Here is a 23,808-nt window from a genome sequence, read left to right as displayed (position 1 = left end):
GCGTAGTTTTTAACAGAGTTATGATCCCACTGTGGAGATGGGGCTCTCACTTACTTTCAGAGCTGAAGCACGGATAGCCAGCACGGCAAGAGGCTCATGGCATATCGCTGTGGGACCAGACTAGGCAGGTTCACATTCCAGTTTCCCCACTTAGAACTGTATGATCTGCACAGGTTCTGTAACCCCTTTCTACCTGTTTCTCCATCTGCCTATGGGGTGAAGAATAGTCGTAGTCTCATAAGATTATTATAGAGATCAGTAGATGTAAGTTAATAAATGTGAAGATCCAAGAAAGTGCCTGGCATATAATATTTTTAAATGTTAGATAATAATATTATATGTCTTTTAAAACTTTATAAACCTAGTTTTTAACTGCTGCATATTTACCTAACCCTCAATCTTAGATACCTAAATTTTTTTGAAAAAAATTTAAATACATTATTTCATAAAAACAAAAAAACCACATATTTTTGCTTAAAGGCTTTTCCCCTGTTTGTGGGACATTTTCCTTAGACAAATCAATTCTCTAAAGTGAGTTTGCTGGTAAAACATATGTCTTGTTTTTAATGCATTACCACATTATTCTTGGAAGTTGGAACTGGAACATGCTGCAGTTTTAGCCCTGTGGCCATCCCAGTATCCTTCAGAGTTGTGTTTCAGATACCTTCTCTATTTGTTGTCTATGGCTGCATAACGGATTACCCCAAAACTGACCAGCTGGAAACCGCAAGCACTGATCCTCTCACAGTCTCCGTGGACTGCGAGCAGCTTATCTGAGTGCCTCTAGCTCCCCGTGTGTCATGTGGTTGCAGGCAAGGTGTCAGCCGGAGGCTCGACTGAAGGTGGAGGATTCACTTTCAAGGTGGCTCAGTCACATGGCCATTGGCAAAGAGGCCTCAGTTTCTTGCCACGCGGCCTCACTGTTGGTCACCTTGGATGTTCTTGTGACATGGTAGCTGACTTCCCCCAGAGCCAGGTCAGAGAGTGATGAAGAGACAGGGGAGAAGGGTGGGTGGAAAAAGACAGGGGAAGAAAGCAAAGAGGTAGGCTGCCGTGTCTTGTGTGACCAAGCCTTGGAAGTCACACTCCTTCATTTCCACATCATCCTGTTGGTTACATCCATCAGCCCTGTGTAACATACAGGAAGACTGAACAGAGGCAGAGGTGTGCATACAGGAGGTAAGGTCATTGAGAGTCATTTGGGAGCTGGCTGCCATGCTTTATTTTCATTTTATTGTCCATCTTCTCCTTCCCTGTAGGACAGGAAACTACAAGACAGATTGTCTTTGGTTTTGTTCTTCAAAGAACAGATTAGCCTCAAAGCTTGATCATCTTGCATATTCTTCAAATCTGTATAAACTCTATCAGGAGAACTAAGCTACTTTTTCAATTTAGTTACAGATACCAGAAGCCAGTGGCAAATGTCATAACTACCATTCTCATTGAAGTTAGGGATAAGACAAGGCTGTGTCTATCATCCTTGTTTTTCAGGCTTATTTTGGAGGTTCAGTCAATGTGGTAAAATAAAGAAAAAGAAGTGAGAGGTATAAATTTTAGGAAGAAAGATCTGAACATATCATTATTTGCAAGTAGTTATTTAGCTTAATCCAAATAAAAATGCCTAAAAATGTATCAGAATTAATAAGTAATGTATTTTGTTACAGGATGAACATAAAATCTATATATAGTGATAAGCAGGTAAGTGATGTTAGAGGGGGAAGCAGGGCAACCAGCTAGCTGCTCAGGGTCGAACCTTGCCCGGCAGGCTCAGCCAGATGGGGGAATTCAGTGTGGAGAAGGGCAGAAAGACTTCTGTGTAGACACGTGTTGTGTCCAGTGCAACACTATCAAGAAGGGCAGGAGCACAGAAATGCCCACGTGTGGGCTGTTGGATGGAAGATGGGTCGGGCCTCCACATTCCCTCTGTGGATGCCAGTGAGAGCAGACCCATTTCCTAGGGAGAAGACACACTGGTGGAGTAGGCCCAGAACCCCAGAAAGTAGGGCCGGAGGGAGCTGTGTCATTAAGAGAAGGGAGAAAAGCTTATCTCAAAATAAGCACAATGAATAGCAGCTGACCACTAACTTTTTTATTATGATACAGAAATGTCTCCTTACTATTTTTGTGTATTTTTATATAAATTATAATTTTAAAGTTGCTCTCCTACACAGAGTACATATAATTTTTGTTGAACAATTGTATTATAAATAAGATGGATCTGGGTTTACATTAATATGATCATGCTTTCTATATTTTGATAGTAATTTGTTACTCAGTAAGTCCTATCTTTTTCTAAAAATTCTGTTTGACCTGAAGTTAGATTATACTTCAGCAGTATTTTCACAGAGGTGGTTGTTGAGATCTCAAAACCTAGAGAATACTGATTTTTTTTTTTTTTTTAGATTTATGTATCTGGTTGTAAACTGGGACTATCTTTAAATTACTGGGAACATCTCCAGTATTTCACAGGGTAGATTAAATAAGTCTAACTGATACTTGAATTTATGTTCATTGACCAACATGCCTTCGTGTGTCAGAAGGTGAGAGCTGAAGCAGGGAGCCTGAAATTAAGAAACTAAGTTTTAATTCCCTGTGATGAACGTGTTGCTTTTTGATGCACGAAGGGCATTTCAGTATGGCTTATGGATAATCTCAAATAAAGCATATCTAGCACTTCTCAATTTTTAGAGCTTCGTCATACCACGTGATTTTAATTGTCACGATGAGATAAAGAATAAGTCAACTTAGACTAAGTTATAATTCGGGAGTATCTTTCAAAGATGTTCAGTACACAGACACGGAATTACTAAATATGTGGGACTGTCAGGACGCTTTTGCAAACATATTAAAAGGATTAAGTTAGGAGAGAAGTAGTATTGACACAAATTTGTTAAATGATGTGGACATAAAGTTAACTTAAAAGCAATTCTCAGATCCTTAAAAAAAAAAAAAAAGTAATGGGAGATTGAATCAAAGTGATAGACCGAGCATATTCATCCATCTCTCCTCTTGTCCCAAATACCTGAAAATGTCAGAAAATACATTTTTTTATATTCAGTTAGCCAACATATAGTACATCATTAGTTTCTGATGTAGTGTTCAATGATTCATTAGTTACATATAACCCCAGTGCTCATCATAGAACGTGCCCTCCTCTGAAAATACATTTTTTAAAACTGCTGTTGTCACTAGAAAATGTTAGCTCCAGCCCTCAGAAGGCAGGAAACAGAAGCATGCTGAGTCTGAAACTGGACTGAAGGGTGCCACAACCCAGGACACTGGCAGGAGAAACTGCTCTTAATTTAAGAACAGAACAGGGGAATTTTAAGTTCTGAGTGAGTAATAGACTACCGAGAGTAGTGGAGGCCTGAAGGCCTGCTCCTTTTTGTCTGGAGCTTCAGGCAACACTTAAATCCAGACCATGAAAGCCCAGAGCTGTTTCCCAAAGAGAGGCATCGCCTTCCTGGAGAGGGCAATGTAAGGAACTGAAGGAAAGTAGGGTAAGGCTTAAGGTTCCAGATCTTCACCCCAGATGGCAAAAATAAAGAAAGAAGGAAATGAATGGTAGCTCTTCCCAAGAGGGATATAAAATAATTTCTTCTACTTCCAGAGTGAAGCACTCCATATTCCAGCAACTTGGAAGGTCCCAACCCTGCCAGGCCACCTTACTACCTTGTACCTAGTTTACAGGCCTCCCCCATTCCACAAAGCCCATTGCTGGCCCTCCCGCTCAGGAAGAAACTGACCTTGGGGGTGGTAGAAACCAGTGCTACACTAATCAGTCTATTCTTTGAACTTGAATATCAAAAGATAGCCAGAGGTCCCTCAGACGAGGAGCAACAAGAGAAGTAAACAGGAAATTCAGGGAAAACAGGCAATTCAAAGAAAAAAAGAACTTTTAAGAACTGTCGTTAGGATCTGCAGGGAGATTTGAGAAGAACAATCTTACTTTTCAATGTTTTTTATTTTAAGAGGGGTGTGAGAGAGAATCCAAAGCAGGCTCCACACCCAGCACAGAGCCTGATGCAGGACTCGATCTCACGACCCCGAGATTATGAACTGAACCAAAATCAAGAGTCAGGCACTTAACTGAGTCACTGAGGCGCCCGTTGAGAGGAACAATCTTAAGGAAGCTTTCTTTCTTTCTTTTTTTTTTTTTAAAGATTTTATTTATTTGACAGAGAGAGAAGGGGAACACAAGCAGGGGGAGTGGGAGAGGGAGAAGCCGGCTTTCCGCCGAGCAGGGAGCCCGATGAGGGGCTCGATCTCAGGACCCCGGGATCATGACCTGAGCCGAAGGCAGACGCTTAACGACTGAGCCACCCAGGCACCCCTTAAGGAAGCTTTCTTGGAAATTAATAAAGGGATCACCAAAATTAAAAACCCATAAATGGTGTGAATGATAGAACCATTCCAATCCATATCTATTATGTTCAAAGAGCAAATTACATCTGGAAGATAAAGTCATGGGAAAACAAGAATTAAAATATGGAGCAAAAGTACAGAGCTAAAAAAGGAAGAGCAAATGCAAGAGACGTGTAGGATTAGTCCAAGAAGTCTAACATCTATTTAATAGGAGTTCCTTGGAGAGAAGTCATAGGAAAGCAGACTCAAAACAAATCAGTAATAAAAGTTGACTCATCTTTTCATCTGCAGTCCTAGCTACCTTCAAAATGCCAAGAAGAGGATGTCTGGAACCTCGATGGCATTCCCAGGCACACCAGCATTCAGGAGGGAGGGCAAATCTCAAGTTCTTTTTCTCCCATAACTCAAAGGATACGCCTTACAGACATTGTTGAAGCAAAGTGAAAAGTGAATTTTAGAAAGAAGAAAATATGGGATGTATGAAACAGAGCAAATAAAAGTTAAACCTTTTAGGTAGAGTTAAATACCTGGTGACTTTAGTATATGTATTTTTATGTAAGAAGGGCTTGTTGGCGAGGGCTGCAAATACTAATTTATTGTACATACTGTAAATATTGTGCTTATGTGATAAAAAATATATATAATATTTAAGTTAGGAAAGGATGAAGATGAAAAGGGAAACACCTAGAAGCAGAGAAAATAAAAACCACAAGATAGGATAGCAGAAATAAGTCTAATATATTACCACAATTATAGCCACAATTGAATGGATTCAATGCCCCTAGTAAAAACAAATGCCTATTTTAGACAAGTTGTGAAAGGAAATCTAGTCATCTGAAGTTTGAGAAAACAGTGACCTAGAACAACTGAAAGAGAACGGATTGAAAAATATGTATTAGGCAAATACCAACAGTAAGCAAGTTTAGCAATATTAATGTCAGACTAAATGGAATTCAGGGTTTAAAAATAGCGCTCCAAAGCACAGAGGCATATTTGACACTTACAAAAGATAAAATTCACTGAGAAGATAGTGCCACCCTAAATAGATAAACTGAGGCAAGCTGAAATGAGCAGGAGTTGAGTTTATTCAGAACTAGTGGAGAAACCGCGTGCCATTAACAAGCTGCAGGCGAGTCTGTGGGCAAGGAGCGCGAGATGGGGGGTCCAGGCGGCATCCAAGCGGTAAACTCATGGCTTGAGGATGGGGAGATGTTGCTTGCTGGATGTTCACTGGTCAGGAGATAAATCTCAGTCTTCGGAAAATCAGTCTGTCGGTTCTCAAGTTCCGTTCTTGTGAGGGAGCATGCGTGAGAATGTCCATCTCATACCCTCTGGTTCCATTTCAAACCGAAATCCTTTCACGGTATATTGCCATCAGCCACTATGTATTATCAACATACTGTTGTTTTATACAACCTCAACTTAACAGTAGGATAAGAACATGATATTTTTCTCATTCCAAATCTTGACACTTCTCTTAGAAGCTGATCCATCAAGTAGATACTATAGATAAGGGTGCAGAGGGAATTAGTGAAACTCTTAACTTTGATCCAAAATAAATAGATATTAACTTTGTATTCCATAAACAGAGAAGCACATTCTTTACAAATGCTGATGGGATATTTGTGAGAATTGCAGATTTCTTGCCCCTAAGTTGTATTTTGCTGGTTGTACTTTCTTTTTGTTGTAAATGAACTTCTGCTCTCTAGGTTCTGGGCCCCCTTTTAAAGGGTTATAATTTTATACTGGGCTGGGGAACACCTCAAATGGTTCTTGTCACAGAGGTAGTCGGTAGCCACAAGGTCTCATCATTTGTCTCATCACTGAAGCATGGGGCAGGCTGCTGTTGAGGAACCTGGAAGAAGCCTCTCTGTTTCCTAGCCATCTCTTGCTCCCCCATCTTTGGGAATAGAGAAAGCGAGACCTCTTGATCGGTGTTGTCTTAGCCTTTTGGAAGCCAGGAGAGACGAGGCAAATTGACTAAGTCTTTGCCAACCCTGGCCCCCAAAAATCAACAGATTTCTGGCGGCCAAGCTCTTTTTAGTAGATACTGCGTTCCTGGCCTTGCGCTGGAGCAGCCTCAGACTGTTCTCCAGGGTTTTAGCCAGTCTTACACCAGAAGCCCTCCATCCACACAGAGACCCGCAGTTACTGGAGGAGACGTTTTACCCATGTTATTGCCTGTGTGTCTCCCACTGTCCCTCGGACATGCCTGCTCACTGTCGCAAGGAGGATTTTACTACGTGCCTAAAGCAGACAGCCTTGCTAAACTCTTTCTAAACCAGGAAGTAAAATGTAATGGGTGGTATGAACACAGTGGGTTTCTAAGCATTTTTCATGTTTCCTTCCATTATGTTGGAGGATAAATTCCTGGCTCAAAGTTAAAATAATTCCTCCAAGTTAATAGGAAATTCAGTATGACTTATCCAGTGAAGCATTGGATATAAAGTGAGCTTTGTCACATGCAAAAAATATGATATATTTTATAAAAAACAGTTGCTTCAGATGAGTGTTTGTGAGGAGCTCAGTAAAGATGGAAGAGGAAGAGATGCAACTTAGTAATATAAATGCAAACGTGTACAGTGCAGATTTCCCCAGGCACGCATGCGTGTGTACACACACACACACACACACACACACACACACACACACACTCTGTAACTTTAAAGCTGTCTGTTAGAAGGATGAGATGTACGTGTGAGCCAGACCACGTTGGTTTGGACAGAAATTCTTACAGAATTATTAAGCCTTAAAAAAAGCAAAGGAGATTTATGCATCTGCATTTGACCAATTTGGTTTGGAATAGGTTCATAATGGAAAAGTAATAAAACCATAAGAGACAGTGTCTTCTGAGTACAGTCTCGCTTTTAAAAAATCTAAACATGGGCTGCCCCATTTTGGATAAAACGACTATAGAAAAATTTCCCATTGGTAATTTTGGGAGGGTTTTGTTGCTGTTGTTGTTCCTTTTTCATTGATTATCAGCCAGTACAAATTTTCAGCTTTCTGTCAAATATTTTTTCTGGAGATGTCAGTTTTAGGAAAAAGGAATCCTGAAGTATTATCTGTGGGAGTCTCCATCTCTGGTCACCACCACCCCCACCCCCCCTGCACGCGCGCACACACACACACACACACACACACACAGTGTTTGCTTAGCCCTCAGTAAAGGCTTTTTCTGGTGTACCTGGAGAGGTTAGGCTTTGGTGGGTAGGGGGTGGTTGAATGTGTGTGAGAAGTGAGAAGGCACCTCGTGGGACTGCCAGCAGCCACAGAAAAGCGTGAAGAGGAAACGCGTAACAAACTTCACCTCTGAAAATCGGACCTAATAACTTTGCAAGTTTCTGATTTAGATGGGAAGAAGAAAAAAGAAAAAAAAAAAGCTTTCTCCGTTTGTTGCACTTGAAGTAGCGTTATTGATAAATAATTCCTTAAAACCATTAAGGAATACAGTCCTACACCGAAGGGGTTGGGTGCTTGGGGGACGGGGGAGGGAGGAATGTCTGCACAGCCTCCATCACTGCAGTCCGGGTAGTCCCGGCTGTACCTCCCAGAGAGGACGGCAGAAGAGGCATTTGATTTCATCAGCTCTTAACTTTCTTTCCACGGCCAGCAGTTGCAGTGGAAAGCACAGTTATTTTTATATAGCGCGAATGTGACCAGACTGTGATGGCGGTGCCTCTCCTGCAGGTATGCCCGCGGCATCCTTAGTGACCCCTGCCGATGTTATCAAGACACGATTACAAGTGGCCGCCCGGGCTGGCCAAACCACTTATAGCGGAGTGATGGACTGCTTCAGGAAAATACTGCGGGAAGAAGGCCCCAAAGCTCTGTGGAAAGGAGCTGGTGGTAGGGAAATAATTTGTTCTTAACTAAACCTTTTGGATCGGGTAAATTTTTTAAAAACCTAATTATAGCTGTTGTTTCCCCATTTCTTCAAAGCTCGTGTGTTTCGATCCTCCCCCCAGTTTGGTGTAACTTTGCTGACGTATGAATTGCTACAGCGATGGTTCTACGTTGACTTTGGAGGCGTGTAAGTATCCCGCTAAGTCCGCAGCCAGGTCGCTGCGCCTCCTGTACTCAGTCGCTCTTAGGAAGGGTACGTCACTCTAATTCCGCTGATGAAACAGACAAGATGCAGGAAAATACGGAAATCATGTAACCAGACTCATTCCCAAGGGGAACATACAACCAACTAGAATTCCACAACTCCTTTATGTGATGCGAATTTCCACAAACTCTGAATGTTATTTTTACCAAGGTAAAAAATGATAAAACAGATTCTCGCCCAATTTTCTCTTCTTTTAGGAAACCCATGGGATCAGAGCCAGTTCCTAAATCCAGGATCATACTGCCTGCTCCCAATCCTGATCACGTTGGAGGCTACAGACTGGCAGTTGCGACATTTGCAGGGATTGAAAACAAATTTGGACTTTACCTACCTCTCTTCAAGCCGCCGGCTTCTACCTCAGCGGTGATCAGCGCAGGCCCGTAGGAGGAGCCCGCTGGGAGTGGAGAGTGCCTTGTCTCCCATGGAAACAGTGTTCCTCCTTTCACTTCCATCTCTTGTTTAAATTCAAGTGGAGGCTTTTTATAAGGTGAAATCATTCATTTTCTGTGTGTTTTCTTAACCGGATCATTGTGAAATTATTCATAATTATTCTTTGGGCCTCTGCTCACGAACCTGTGTGTGTATCTGACATTTACTGGGATTTGGTCAACACTAACATGTTTGGGGAAAGGAACAAGTCTGAATTGAAGTTAGAGCTACTTCTCCTTGGATTAGGATTATAGTCCCAAAGAGATTACTGAGAGGCAATCATGGTGCTCAGAGCAAAGTGTTTCATGCATGTTTCAACTGGTAGGAAGCTGGGTGCATATTTATCACTATAAAAAACACTGGAAGAAATGAAAAAAATGATCAGAAATAGCCAGCCTGGCTTCAGATTTTAAACATGTACTAATTCTCTTTCTGGATTATATTATGAAGCTTTTATATGAAACCTTTTTTTTTTTTTTTTTTTTTTTGGTAATGAAAACCACATTGAGGATGTTTCATAATCATACTGTTGGTGGTACCAAGACTCTTAGAGAAAAGTCCTTGTATTTTCAGGAAGTACTTTAGGTATTATATCCCGTAGACAGAGAACCTGGGAGCTGCAGCACCTCTCCGGGATGTGCTAATTTTGGATCATGGCTCATCTGATGACACGTGCTGGTCACTGCCTGTTACAGCAGACGCTGTGGGACCACATGCCCCCAGCACTGGCACCTGCCTCCGTGCCCTCCCGGCCCTCCCGTCGTCGGCACCTATCGCTTTTAAAGTCCCATTCATTTTGAATCATGTGAGACAAATATATTCTGATACACGTTTTTATTTAATTTGTGGTGCCTTGCATAATGGTCAGAAGGCTCAAGTGTTTGTGAAGGAGGAAATAAACTATTTTTAAAGCTATTGAATTGTTTGCTCTCGTGTATGTCAGGTGGTGAATGACTACAGTAATTGTCATTATTGGACTCTGTATGTTTCATTTTCAGGGTGCTTTTATCCCTGTTGGCATGGTTCTATCCTCCTGGTCCTTCAAGGTCATGTGTACCCTGATTTTCAGTGTGTCGACATTCAGAGTGAGTAAAAGCAATGACATTTAACCCTAGATAAGCAAGGAGCCCAGCGCATGGACAGTTTTACTGTAGTCATCCCCAGTGCTTTGGGCAGTTTCTTACTATGAGAATTTATACAGATTTTCATTTTATAGTGTGAAGTTTCACTGGAAGGTGGGCATGAAAACTGGTATGAAATGGCAGTTGTGTTTTCTAATCTTCTCTGATTCTTCCTCATACGAAAACCAGATGTCACTGTATCTAACATTTGGTGGTATTTGGCCAACACTATCATTTGGGGGAACGAAGCTAGTCTTGAACCAGAATTTAGGGCTTTTGGACTTCTTAGACTCTGGCGAGGCTACTGAGAACCTGTGAGCGGTCAGTCTGAACTTTCTGAATCTCCACAATGTCCCTCCAGGAAAGACAGCCACTTTGCAGTCTTGGTCCGACTTTTAGAGTCAACGGGTTGACATTCGAAATTACTGTTCAAAACTGAGGGGCGTCAAAACAAAAGAAAATCGGGGAGCATCAACACCATCATGAGTCTGATTTTTTTTTTTTCTTAAGTGAACAAAAGCTTTGTTAGTTTCACCAGAAACAGCACAAAGATGGATGTGGCTCCCTTCATGGTTTCGCAAAACCAAAGCAAAAACCGCTCCTCTACCCATCCTTAGCCCCAGTCGCCGCTCAGTGTGATACATGATAAATATTTACATTTTAATCCCAAAGACCAGTCACAAAACTCCAAATAATGTCTTAGAAATTTGGGTAGTGTTGCAATAACAAATCACTCAAGCTCTGGTATTTTGAACGTGGACAGAAGTCCCTCAGTGTAAATTTCTGCATTCCTTTTTCTTCACTTGCTGGAATTTTGTGGGAGATCAGATTTTCATGCTAACAACAGTGACCCAAATCTCGGAAAAGGTGCATTGCCCTGCCTGCTTCTTCAAGAGCCATTGCTATATTTGCCTGCCACTGAGGGTGATTCTCTTCAGTAAAGGAGAAACCAGAGGAACCGGGAAGCCAAAGGAGATGGAGCCCCGGGCCGTGTTTCTTTAAAATCCTTGGCTGCTTCTGTTCAGGATAGGCTGTGACTTCAGACACTTTGAAGGAGGCCTAATTTCCATCTGAGTTCTGCTCAGTGGGTGGTGTGACTGTGACATCCTTGAATAGGACTGCAATCACTGTGTGGTGAAAACCACGTCAAATTTGTTCTGGGTTTTCCTTCTTCCTGCAGTGACAGCGCAGGACGTCATTGGCAGGGCCGTGGCTGTTGTTCTTGCAGCCGGTCACTTCCCCCCGTAATGCTGAGGAACCTGAAGCTGTGGAACGCCCACGCTGCCTGCCCACGGTGGGGGGCGGGGCAGCCTCCGCCTGCTGTGCCGCCGGATCAGCTGAGGAGTCTTCCAGCCCTGCCCTTGGTCCACCTCCTGTTGCTTAGGGGGTGGGGGCAGAGGCCTGATTTTTGTAGCCGCTTTCTTTTTTCAAGGAGGGGAAAAAATGTGAAGCTGACCACAAAGTGAACACACTGATTCTTGGGTTCCAGTCGTGGCTGGGTTTCTTGAGGCTGGGTGGCATGCTGTCGCCAAGCTCATGCTACACCTCATAACCCACAACCATTTGCTGAGCTCCCTGGGGTCGCCTTAATCCCAGCAGCCAGGGTTGCACAGGGGAAAATAAGAATTCTGGCACAGAGAGGAGTCATTTAAGTGCTTATTGCATTTCAAGCTTCAGTTTTTACTTAGCTAAAATATTTACCATTGCTGGAAAACAATGTTTAAAATTTTGTGCTTATATGTTATTTAATGGTGTGGCCTATGTAAACCTCAGGATGCTTACATTTTGACAGTCTTCTGGAAATGTTTAACAGCACATAACACTGAGCAGGGAATAAAAGCGGGAAGAAATTGTGCTTGAAACTGTTTGTAACCCCGTCCTGCTAGGTCTTCAGCATGTCACGTTGGAATTCTTCAGGTAGACGGAGGGAAGTCTCCAGCAATGGCATTTGATGAGTTCTGTCTTGTGGCCCCGTTTATCAGCCTTGTCGATAACCCTCTCTCAAAGTCATCGTGTGCCTTTTCACCGCAGAAACCGTTCTTTGGGGGATGAGTTTGTATCTTTGCCACTGAGCAAGAGCCCATTTTAAATTCAGGGTAATCAAATGCTTTCAGGATGTGGATTTTTCCAAAGATTTTTTTTAAAGACCCATTCACTGGTAAGAGCAGTGAAATGTTCTTTCCACAGATGGTACTGCCCACAGAGGGGGTGTGCCTTTTGTTTTACCTTTTGGGAATAACCCAGCCCTCACCAAGGAGGAGTTCTATTTTCAATGTTAGGAAGACCACAGGGGGTCCACCGCCTCTTTTCCAAGGCCAGAGGCAGCTGAAAGCATTGCACCTCTGTCTTAAAACCCTAGCAGTCTTTACTTTGAAAGCCTGGCCTGGGCTCTAATGAGGATAGGGACTGAGGCTTTTGTTCAGAGTTCCACGGTGCCTGGAACTTAGTAGGCTCTTGATTATTATTTTGAAGGATGGGTGAATGGATTTTTGAGAAATCCGGGGTTTTTTTTACCCCAATGAGCAATCGCTATTATTTTCCTACTTTACAAGCCTTTTCCATTGTTGGAGTTAAAACCATAACTGAAAACAATCACAGTCTTCTGTATCGATCACATACTTTAGAAGTCATAAATATGTCTTTTATTAAAGCTACAGCTGTTTAAAATTGGTGTTAATGACTTAAATTGACTCAGGAACTGTCATATAAACTTTAAAGTTCCTGATCATTGTTAAAAATAAAGCTTTAAAAAATCGTATCTTTTGAGATTAGTACTGCATTGGAGTTGAGATAGGTCATTAAAATAGTTTTTCTTATCAATGAATATTATTTACAACTCATTCTCTCTGTTTCTCTCACTGCCTGATGTATATGTGTCCGTAGGAGCACAGGGGCAAGTTTTCCTTTAGAAGCTGCTGAGGACAACGGGAACTCTCTTTCATAAGGGTTTGTTTTTAGCTAATGCATTAATTGACTCCAAAAAAGAGTCCAAATGGAACACTCTGCTTTCATCTGCTGGGGTAACCTAATAAAATAATGTTTGTTTTTAGATTCCCGGCTGTTAAGGGGGTTTTGCTCAAGGCAAAACCACAGTCCCCTCGAATAACTTCAGAAGGAAAGTTAAGAAGACACACTAATTGTGCCTGTCTGAGGCTTGCTTCTTCCAGGTCAGAGGCACACCCCCAGCACACTGCTCTGGCCACCGGGGCCTCGGTGCCCACCACCACTTTGATTCCATTAGCCAGGGCCCCTGCCCCTTTGCAGGATGCGTGATTTGGCAGTGAATCAGTTCTAAGGTGACTTTAAAACAGACTCAGGTTCTCAGAACAGACTTGTGCAAGCATACCATAGTCCTGTATGGTGGGGAGAAGGAAATTCAACTTAAAGAAACCATTTTTCCCTGTCTTATCACCTCCCTCGGCCTCTTGCTCTTGCTCTAGTCTTGTTGAGCTGCTTTCAAAAGAAAAAGAGGGGCAAGTCACTTTGCCTCCACCATGGAGTTCTTTGGCCACTGAGAACTCATTAGTATGAGGTATTACATGCCAGGCATGATCTCATTAAATCCTCCCCACAGCCCTTAAAGTAGGTACTGTTCTTTTTCCTGTGCTACAAATGAGGAAACCCAAGACTCGCAGAGGCGCAGTGTTTTGCTCGTGCCCTCTCAGCTAGCAAATGAGAGGGCTAGGATTTGAATCTAGGTCTTGTGACAGTCCAAGCCCTGTTCTTTACCTTCAAGGGTTTCTCAACAAAACTTAGTCCAGGAAATTCTTATGACAGTCTTTGCCCAGAATTTCTAATTGTCCCCAGTTCTCAGAATCAGATGTATCATTCCTAGCTTAGAGTAGAAGGGAAGGGTGATCACTGATTATTTATCACAGTAAGTGCTTTTGCTATTTCACAGAATTCCAGAGCCTGAGGACCAGGTGAATCCTGACAAGTCTTTTGAGGTTCATCTTTTGTTTTTGTTTTTTAAAATTCATTTATTTGAGAGGGGCGCCTGGGTGGCTCAGTTGGTTAAGCAACTGCCTTCAGCTCAGGTCATGATCCTGGAGTCCCTGGATCGAGTCCCGCATCGGGCTCCCTGCTCGGCAGGGAGTCTGCTTCTCCCTCTGACCCTCCCCCCTCTCATGTGCTCTCTCTCTCATTCTCTCTGTCAAATAAATAAATAAAATCTTTAAAAAAAAAAATAAAAAAAAATAAAATAAAATTCATTTATTTGAGAGAGAGAGAGTCCATGAGCAGGTGGGGAGGGGCAGAGGGAGAGAGAAGCAGACTCCCCACTGAGCAGGGAGCCCCACTCGGGGCTCAATTCCAGGACTCTGGGATCATGACCTGAGCTGAAGGCAGACGCTTAACCAACTGAGCCACCCAGGTGCCCCAAGGTTCATTTTTTTTTTTTTAATTTTTATTTATTTGACAGAGAGAGAGACAGTGAGAGAGGGAACACAAGCAGGGGGAGTGGGAGAGGGAGAAGCAGGCCTCCTGCTGAGCAGGGAGCCCGACGCGGGGCTCGATCCCAGGACGCTGAGATCAAGACCCGAGCCGAAGGCAGGTTCATCTTAAACTGTTTTATGACCTATTAAAATCAGTAAAGAGAGGATTAAGGTAAACTTGAAGCATTTGCCCCATGAGTTTAAAATGGAAAGGTAATGTGGAAAAAGCAGAGATAAATTTACAGACTGTTACAGTGCAACGCGATATGATGTGAACTGAATCAGACCATCTTAAAAATCCCTACTATAATTAGAAAATGCCATTCTTCAACAAAAGTTGGAAATAATGGAAAACCAAGTTAAATATCTATGGGTACTTGGCCTCAAAGTGTGTCTGGAGGGAATGGAGACAGTTTACAGAATGTGGGATTTGCTGGAATTACTTCTGGACGTAAAATCTCCATCACCACTAATGGTGGAAAAGTCTTACTCTATTCCCAACAAGTGCCCTGCACTCCCTCAAGTCAAAGGAGAGGACATGTACCCCTGCACTGTGCTGCTTCCTCCACCATTCCTACATAAACGAGCAGATTACTGACTGACCCACACTAAACATTAACTGAAAGGATATATGGATATATATCTATATCTATATATAGCCTTATACTTTTTTCAAAAAAGTGATTTCAAAGTGTGAATTTCTGTTTTGAAGTAAAATTTACCTACATAAGTTCTGAGTATAGAGATGTGCTTTATTAATTTGAGAATTTAGGTGTCCTGACAGCCACTCCATGTAAGAAGCTGCTTTTTATAATAACCTTGTTATTTGAATCAGCTCTAGTCTTATAAAAGGCTTATACTCTGTTAGAATAAAATCAGAAAAATGAAAAGGTGGGGATGAGAAAAATTGAAACAGGCCTTCTTTTTTCCTAAGACAGAAGTAAAGTGATTGCTGATGTCTGTTGAATTTTATGATTGCGGAGAGTAGAGATTCCTCCACAGTCCTCAGCCTTTGTCCTGCCTCACGATGCAATGTATGCATTTCCTTCTTCCTAACTGAAGAAGCAGTTCGTAGGCTAATGTCTTAGTTGTCTGAGGTAATAAATAACGGGGCAAACAGTAGATTAACCAAAACCTTGAGAGGACCGTCTGGGGAATGAGATGTTCATAGGGCTTTGAAGAGCTCTAGCATGCTGCTGGGAATCTGGAAGAACACACACCCAGAGTCAGAACAGTCATATGCTCAGAGAGACCCGAAAAGGCCCTAAGTTCTCAACCTCCTGCCAACCTTGAGGCTCTTCAGAAAAAGGAAATGAAGACTAATGCAGAGTGGTAAACTGCCCAGCTCAGTGTTGAAAGTGTGCCTCAACACACATGAGCCCTTTGGCAAATACTGGCAGAGTTTTTTGATTCTAGGCATTTACAGAAATCTCTGTCCAACCATTGGCTAAACATCAAATTAACAGACTTCAGGGGCCATACATGACCCAGAATAGATACCGTATGGAATTAGTTCAGAGAATTTGCTAAATAAATGATTACAATAAGCAACAACAACAAATCTGATTTCCAGAGTTCTACATTACAATATTCAAAACACCTGGTGTTCAACAAAGAAGTACAAGACATGTAAAGAAACAGTATGGCATATACACAAGAAAAAAGAAATCAAGAAAAACTGTGTCTGAGGAAACCCAGAGTTGGATTTTCATTCTAGACAAAGATTTAAAACTAGCTATTATAAGTCTACTCAATGAGTTAAAGGAAACCGTGTCTAAAGAACTAAAGGGAAGTACAGCATGATGATTTTAGGGCAGAAGAAAGAATAAGCAAATAAGGTCAACTGAAGTATGCAATCTGAAGAACAAAAAGGGGAAACAAGAAAGAAAATTGAACACAGACCCATGGGAAACCATCATGTATGCCAATATGCACATAATAGGAGTTCCAGAAGAAGAGGAGACAGAGAAAGGCAGAATTCTTGAAGAGGTAGAGGCTGAAAACTTCCCAAAATTGATGAAAAACAACCTATCTATCTGAGAAGCTCCGTGAAATCCAAGTAGGACAAACTCGGAGATCCACCCACAAATACATCAGAATCAAACTATCAGAACAAAACCTGTGAGGGAATCTTGCAGCTACAAGAAAGAAGCAACTCATCATATACAAGGGATCCTAAATAAGATTAACAGCTGATCTCTTATCTGAAGCCATAGAGGCCAGAAGGCAGTGGGATGAGATCTTCAAAGTGCTGGGAAAAAAAAAAAATCTGTTAATGAAGATCTCTACTTCTGATAAAATTATTCTTCAAAAATGAGAGAGAAATATACCCAGATAAGGAAAACCTGAAAGTTTGTCGCTAGCAGCCCTGTCCTACAACAGATGCTAATATAAAGAGTCCAGGCTGAAATGAAAGGACACTAGAGGGAGATTTCAAAATAATAAAAGGGTCAGTTTATCAAGACGATATAATAAACTAAATATGTAAGTATATCGTAACACAGCTTCAAAGTGCATGAATAAAAACGGAGAGAACTAAAGGATAAATAGACAAATCACAGCCATATTTATATTTTCACTTCCCTTCTCAGTAATTGATTGAACACACAGAAAATAATCAGTAAGATTACAGAAGATTGAAACAGTACTCTCAGGCAATTTAATCTATTTGACATTTTTAGAACCACAGACCCAATATCTCCAGAATTCACATTATTTTTAAGTGCACATGGAACATTGACCAAGCTAGACCATATGCTAACCCATAAAATAAATCTTAATAAATTTCAAAGGATTTGAAATATAGAGTATTTCTTACTCTGTATGTTTTCTTACCAAGCAAAATCAAACTAGAAATAAAAACAAAGATATCTGGAAAGCTTTCCAAATATTTGGAAATTAAACACACTTCTAAAAAGCCCATGGGCCAAATAATATATTACAACAGAAATTAGAAAATATTTTGAACAGAATGATAATGAAAGCACAACAGATAAAAATTTGTAGGATACATACAGTAAAAGCAGTAAGGAACTTTACAACTGTAAAGGCCTAAATTAGAAGAAGTGTTTTACAACCAGTGATCTAAGTTTCTACTTTAGGAAGTAGGAAAAAAGAGCAAATTAAATCCAAAGTAGAAGAAAAAGTGGACAAACAATAGAGAAAAATCAACAATTCCAAAAGCTGGTTCTTTAAATTAACAATATTGATAACCTGGCAAGACTATTAAAAAAAAAAAAAAGACAAATTACCAATATATCAAGAATTAAAAAGAAGACATCTGTGATTCTATATATATAAAAAGGTAATGAAGGGATAGAAGAAGAATTTTATGTTAATTTGATGAAATGGATACATTTCTTGAAAAAATACAACTTGCCAAAATAGAACCAAAAAAAAAAAAAATCTGAATAGGCTATTTCTATTAAGTAAATGAATTTATTACCAAAAACTTTCTCACAAATAAAACTCCAGAGCCTCATGGCTTCACCAGTGAATTCTATCAAATATTTAAGGAAGAATTAATACCAATATTATACTCTTACACAAAATAGAGGATGTTGGAACATTTCTCAACTCCTCATATGAGCATCATCATGTAACAGACCTGAAAAAGACATTACAAGAATAGAAAATTACAGACCAGTATCCCTAAGGAACAATTATGGGAAACTGCTTTAATTATTAGCAAATAGAATCTAGCAATATATTTTGGTCAAGTGAGGTTTATACCAGGATGGCAAGGTTGGATTAACATTAAAAAAACAACCACAACAGAAACAAGCCCTCAAAATGAATAACAAATTTGGAGTACTTAATACTGCCTGATTTCAAGACTAAAAGCTATAGCAATAGACAAATTGCTCAAAAATAGTTCATAAAACTACCTATTTGTATATCATCAATTGACTTTTTACCAAGGATGCTAATTCAATTTAATGGTCAAAAAGAAAGTTTTTTTCAGCAAATATTGCCAGACCAGCTAAATATCCATAAATTTAAAAAAAAATTAGTTTTGACCACTGCCTCATCCCTTACACAAACATTAAGATTAACGTTTAGGCTAAAACAATAAAATATCCAGAAGAAAACAAGATAGTGTCTCTGTGACCTGTAGCAAGCAAAGATTTTCTAGAAGAACTATAAAATACCAGAAAGGATTAAAATGGGCAAATTAGGGTGCCTGGGTGGCTCAGTTGGTTAAGCGACTGCCTTCGGCTCAGGTCATGATCCCGGAGTCCCGGGATCGAGTCCCGCATCGGGCTCCCTGCTCAGTGGGGAGACTGCTTCTCCCTCTGACCCTCCCCCTTCTCATGCTCTATCTCATTCTCTCTCTCAAATAAATAAATAAAATCTTTAAAAAAAAAAATGGGCAAATTGGACTTCAAGAAAATTTAACATCTCTTCATATCACAGTATTTTAAGGGAATGAAGTTCCAAGTCCTAGACTGGGAAAAATATTTGTAACACTGACAAAGGATTTATATATAGGTTATATAAAGAACTTTCTTGAAAAGAAAATCCAGTTCTTAAAAATGGCCAAAATATTTGAGCAGTTTTTTTATAGAAAAAGGTGTAATGTGACATGTAAGAATGGCCAATAAGCACATGAAAAGGTGGTCAAAACCACTAGTCTCAAGTATAGGCAAACAACCCACAGCTAGATACTGTTTCATACTCTCCAAGATGGCCCAAATGAAATAGACCAACAATACTAGATACTGGAACAGCTGTGGAGCAACTGGAACGCAGATGCTTTGTTGGTGGAAATGCTAGATGGTACAACTACTTTGCAGAACGCTTATGAATATTCTTAGAAAGTTAAACACTAATAATCAGTAACTGGTGAATAAATAAATACAGAATAATCGTAAAATGGAATACCAGTCAGCAATAAAAAGGGACATATTACTAAAATATTCAGCACATGGAAGAAGGTCAAAAAAATTATGTCAAGCAAAATAACCCGAGACATAAAAATTAGGCCTGCTGTGTGATTTCACTTCTATGAAGTTTAAGAATGGAACAGACACAACTAATCTGCATTGACAGAAATCAAAACAGTGATTGCTAGAAAGGGCCACAAGAGTATTTCCCTCCTTATTAAAACGTTCTGGATCTTGTGGAACGTGCTGGTTACATAAGTGTACATAATTGTTAAAATTTGTTGAACCAAACACTCCCTATCTGTGCATTTTGTCGTATGTGAATTATGCCTCAATAAAAATAAAAAAACTTACACTTTTTCTCATTTTAATTTTACATGTAATTTTTAATTCTCCCTCTCAGTGCTCTCATTGGGAGCATCAGATGCTTTTAAGCTCATCTTCAGTTGCTGTTGTTGCTATTTTAAACTATGACTTCTTATTGAGGTTGATGGTAAGCAGTTAGAGAGCCTGTTACTTTCACAGATAAAAGGTTAGTTGGAAAAGTCAGAGGAATGACCTTAATTACATTAAAGGGTGAAATTTTGAAATATGTGCATAAGGGTTTATAAACTCAGTGCTTTCCACATTCTGGACAGAAGAAACAATGAGTACAAAGGCCCTATAGTTGGAGGTGCTGCTTGGTGGAAGGAAGATTGAGGTGAGAGAAATGGGAGTGGATTAGCGAAGATTAAGTAACAGGATAGAAGATCAGACAGGAAGTGAAAGTCAAATCATACAGGGCCTGTGGGCCACTATCAGGATTTTGCCTTTACTCCAAGTGAGGTGAGAGCCTTTCATGTGTTTTGGTTTGGTTTGGTTGTTTTTATTGAAGTTGAGTTGACCTACCATGTCAGATTAGTTTCAGGTGTTCAACATAGTAATTTGACATTTAATGCATTATAAAAAGCTCACCACAATAAGTGTAGTCACCATCTGTCACCATACAAAGTTATTAAAATATTACTATATTGCCTTTATATCCCCATGACTTAAGCCATTGGTGTGCTTTAAGCTGAGGAGTTCAGTGTTGTAACTGTCATTTAAGCGGCTATATCGGGAAGAGACTGAAGAGGTCAAAGGTGGAAGCTGGGAGGTCAGGAGATCCTTGCAAGAATTCATGAGACAGATGATGATGGCTTGGCCTAGGGCAGTGTATGTATATGTACTTACTCCTGGCCCCTTGTCTTTCCACACAGAGTGGTTGACTATGTGCATACCTTACAGCTCTATTGGAAAGTTTTTCCCTCTTTAAGGTCTTCTAAGGCCACCCTTAAATATGGCTGTAATGTAGCTGTCACCCATTCTTAACTTTCACCCACAAACTGAGCCAACCCATATGTAAACCAAGCTTGGACCTTTTCCTCTTTTTTTCAGCCAGTCCTACAGAACCCACCCTCCCTATGTAACCATATATGAAGCACGGGAAAGGGGTGCTGGTGAAATCCTGTTGGGTGACATTGGGCTTCTGGGTGCCTTGCTCATGCAGCTTACTCATGCCCTCTGGTTCTGCTCAGATGTACATCCTGGATGCACAATTTACATCTTATGGAAGAGGTTTCTTCTGGATCTTTCTAACTTTATAACTTGGTGAGGCTGCCAGGACTCGCTGGGCTATTTGGATGTCTGGTATCTTCATATCTTCATGGTGAAGAGCTCTACTTCTTCCATGACCCAGTCACATGTCAGGCACTATTTCTCAAAAATCACATAATTCTTCGCTTCAGATTGCTCAACTCTCCTTTGGAACCTCATGGGCCACTATTACAATTTCCCTACTGGGGCTTTCCATAAGTTGCCATATCTTTTCCCACTGGTGCCACTTCTAATACCATAGAATGTTGGTTGAATGGCCTGGTAGAGCTCCTTGCACTGCAGTTCAGATCTTCTGCAAAGTCCTTTCTCATTCTGTGCCCCACCCAATGCCTTGCATGCCACCTGGTAGAACTGAGTATTCTAAGACGTGGAGTGTGTTGCCTTCAGAACCTAGAGAGGTCTTCCAGGCTGTGCTTCCTTGTGTTGGGAGTTCTAAGCTCCAGCACTTTTTCACTTGGGAAGGGATATCCCAGCATGTACCTAAAAACTCCACTGAAGTAGCATGTTCTCAAATCTTCCTTGAATCTATCTCCCACCCTCTGGAGTATATATACCTTACTGGACTTCTGGTGCATTAGTTAACTCTTTATCCTTCCAAATCAGTGTGATGCCATTGATGTAATGGGTTGATGTAATGTTCTGTGGATGTTCAGGCAAGTCCAGACCTATTTAGAATATGGTGGAGGATAAGAAGTTAACAGCCCTGAGACAGAAGTGTAAATAAGTATTGTGCTCTTTCCCACATAAGTACAAACTGTTTCTAATCTTATATAGTTGGAATAGAAAATAATGCATTCATCAATCAGCCACCTACCATGTACCAGAGGCCTTATTAATCTGTTCAAGAAAGATGTGACATATGACACAGCAGCTTTGATAAGAGCTCCTGCTTGGTTGAGCTTGCAGAACTCTTCAGTTATTCTCCAAGATCCATCTAACTTATGAAGGGGCCAGACTGGTGTCTTAAATGGATAAATTCTAGGGACCACCACTCTGCATCTTCCAGGACTCTTAAGAATGTCACTAATGGGGGCGCCTGGGTGGCTCAGTTGGTTGGGCGACTGCCTTCGGCTCAGGTCATGATCCTGGAGTCCCGGGATCGAGTCCCGCATCAGGCCCCCTGCTCAGTGGGGGGTCTGCTTCTCCCTCTGACCCTCTTCCCTCTCGTGCTCTCTGTCTCTCATTCTCTCTCTCAAATAAATAAAATCTTTAAAAAAAAAAAAAAAAAGAATGTCACTAATGTCTGCCATCCTCCCCGCCCTACCCTGAGATGTAATACTGTTTTTTATTTACCATTTTGGTAGGAGGAGATGGGGGTATGGCAGTTTCAGAGACCTCCACTTGCCCTTCCCTTCTGTATAGGTCTTACCCCAGAGGCCAGGGACCCCATGCCAAGTGTGTCAGTTCCAATTGAACACTCAGGATTGGGGAAATGGTCACTGTATGTGTCCATAGACCCAAAGAGCCCTTTGTGACCTAGAGGGCTTTATTATCCTACCTAGTCACTATAAGTTACCATTCTAACTGGGGGACTATGATATGGCTTTGGGTTTCATTGTGAACCTAGACCCTGTATCCACTAGGTCTCCAAGTATCTGATTTTTCTTTCTGCATTATACATTGACCTGAATAAATGGCCATAGGTCCCTTTGGGGAAGGACTGAAGAAATGATCACAATATGTTTGCCATGTATCCTTCCTGCTAGGCAAGCTACGTCTTTAGTCAATGGGTTCTAGATCAGAAAATTGGATCTGGTCTGGGTAATGAGCGGAGGATCATGATTTTCTATTGAGGTAACTGCCTTGAGCCACTTGCTCCCAAATTTTTCATTTCTTTTCCTTTTTTTTTTTTTGCTTCTCCATTCTTGCTTTTATGTTTTCAGTTACAGATGTTAACCACCATTTGAGCTGCCTGTTTTGCCCTTAGGATGCTACGTTCTATGAACGTGTAAAGCCTCCTTTGCTGCTCCTCTGATGTAGCTGGCCATTACGGTAATTGTGGCTTCCTGGTTTCTGGGGGTTAACTGCTGCCGCCTGGCCACTGTTACTCCAGGGTGTCATCATCCCCACAGATACTACCAAGCCCTGCTCTGTGACTGTGTCTCCTGCCATCAGCCCTGGCCTGTAAAGAAGGCCATGACTAAAATCCCTGAAGATACTTAGTTTTTCTCACTAGCTCATTGCTGATGGTGTTGGTGAAGGGTGTGTGCTCTGGGCCCTACTATGTAACACTTGGATGTGTCTTCCAGCTTTACCTAATACTTCTATTCTAACATCTACTTCCTTCAACCTCTTTATTCCTATCTGTACTATCAGTCAGGGGAACTCACACATTTTCACTTCATTAAGTGTAGGCTACGGCTTTTCCAGACTTCTAAGAACGACTGGATCAACCACCCTATCCCCTGGAGTCCTTGCCAGAGTATAAAATCGCATATCCCAAAGAAGTGGCCCAAAGTTAGTGAATTCTTGCCTCTCCCGTCTTACATTCTGGCTCCCTTAAATCCCTCCAAATCCAGTCTCAGTGCTGCTTCCCTGGCCCCTAATGGTACTTGTTAATTCTTTTTTTTTTTTTTTTAAGATTTTATTTATTCGTCAGAGAAAGCACAAGCAGAGGGAGCGGCAGGCAGAGGGAGAAGCAGGCTGCCCATCGAGCAGGGAGCCCGATGCGGGAGTCGATCCCAGGACCCCGGGATCATGACCCGAGCCGAAGGCAGACGCTTAACCGCCTGAGCCGCCCAGGTATCCCAGTATTTGTTTATTCTTGCAACTCTTTTGGTGATTTTCAGTCTCTTTACTCTCCTATGAGGCCCAGCATGTCTTCTCCA

At 41.2% G+C, this 23,808-nt stretch overlaps 1 protein-coding gene across 1 annotated transcript in view; it reads left to right on the top strand.

Moving 5' to 3' along the window:
• The window catches only part of SLC25A13 (solute carrier family 25 member 13), a 177,130-nt gene extending 167,310 nt beyond the window's left edge, over nt 1–9,820 (top strand). The window contains exons 16-18 of the mRNA XM_021689816.2: nt 8,056–8,214; nt 8,308–8,398; nt 8,674–9,820. Of these exons, the coding sequence (XP_021545491.1) occupies nt 8,056–8,214; nt 8,308–8,398; nt 8,674–8,860 (437 nt within the window). The 3' untranslated portion in view covers nt 8,861–9,820. The remainder of the gene's footprint in view (nt 1–8,055; nt 8,215–8,307; nt 8,399–8,673) is intronic.
• The last annotated feature ends 13,988 nt before the right edge of the window (nt 9,821–23,808 follow it).

The sequence above is a fragment of the Neomonachus schauinslandi genome, chromosome 12, assembly GCF_002201575.2.
Source record: "Neomonachus schauinslandi chromosome 12, ASM220157v2, whole genome shotgun sequence".
NCBI lineage: Eukaryota > Metazoa > Chordata > Mammalia > Carnivora > Phocidae > Neomonachus > Neomonachus schauinslandi.
The sequence above is the reverse complement of the archived record's forward strand: the minus strand, read 5'-3'. Positions and strand labels throughout refer to the sequence as shown.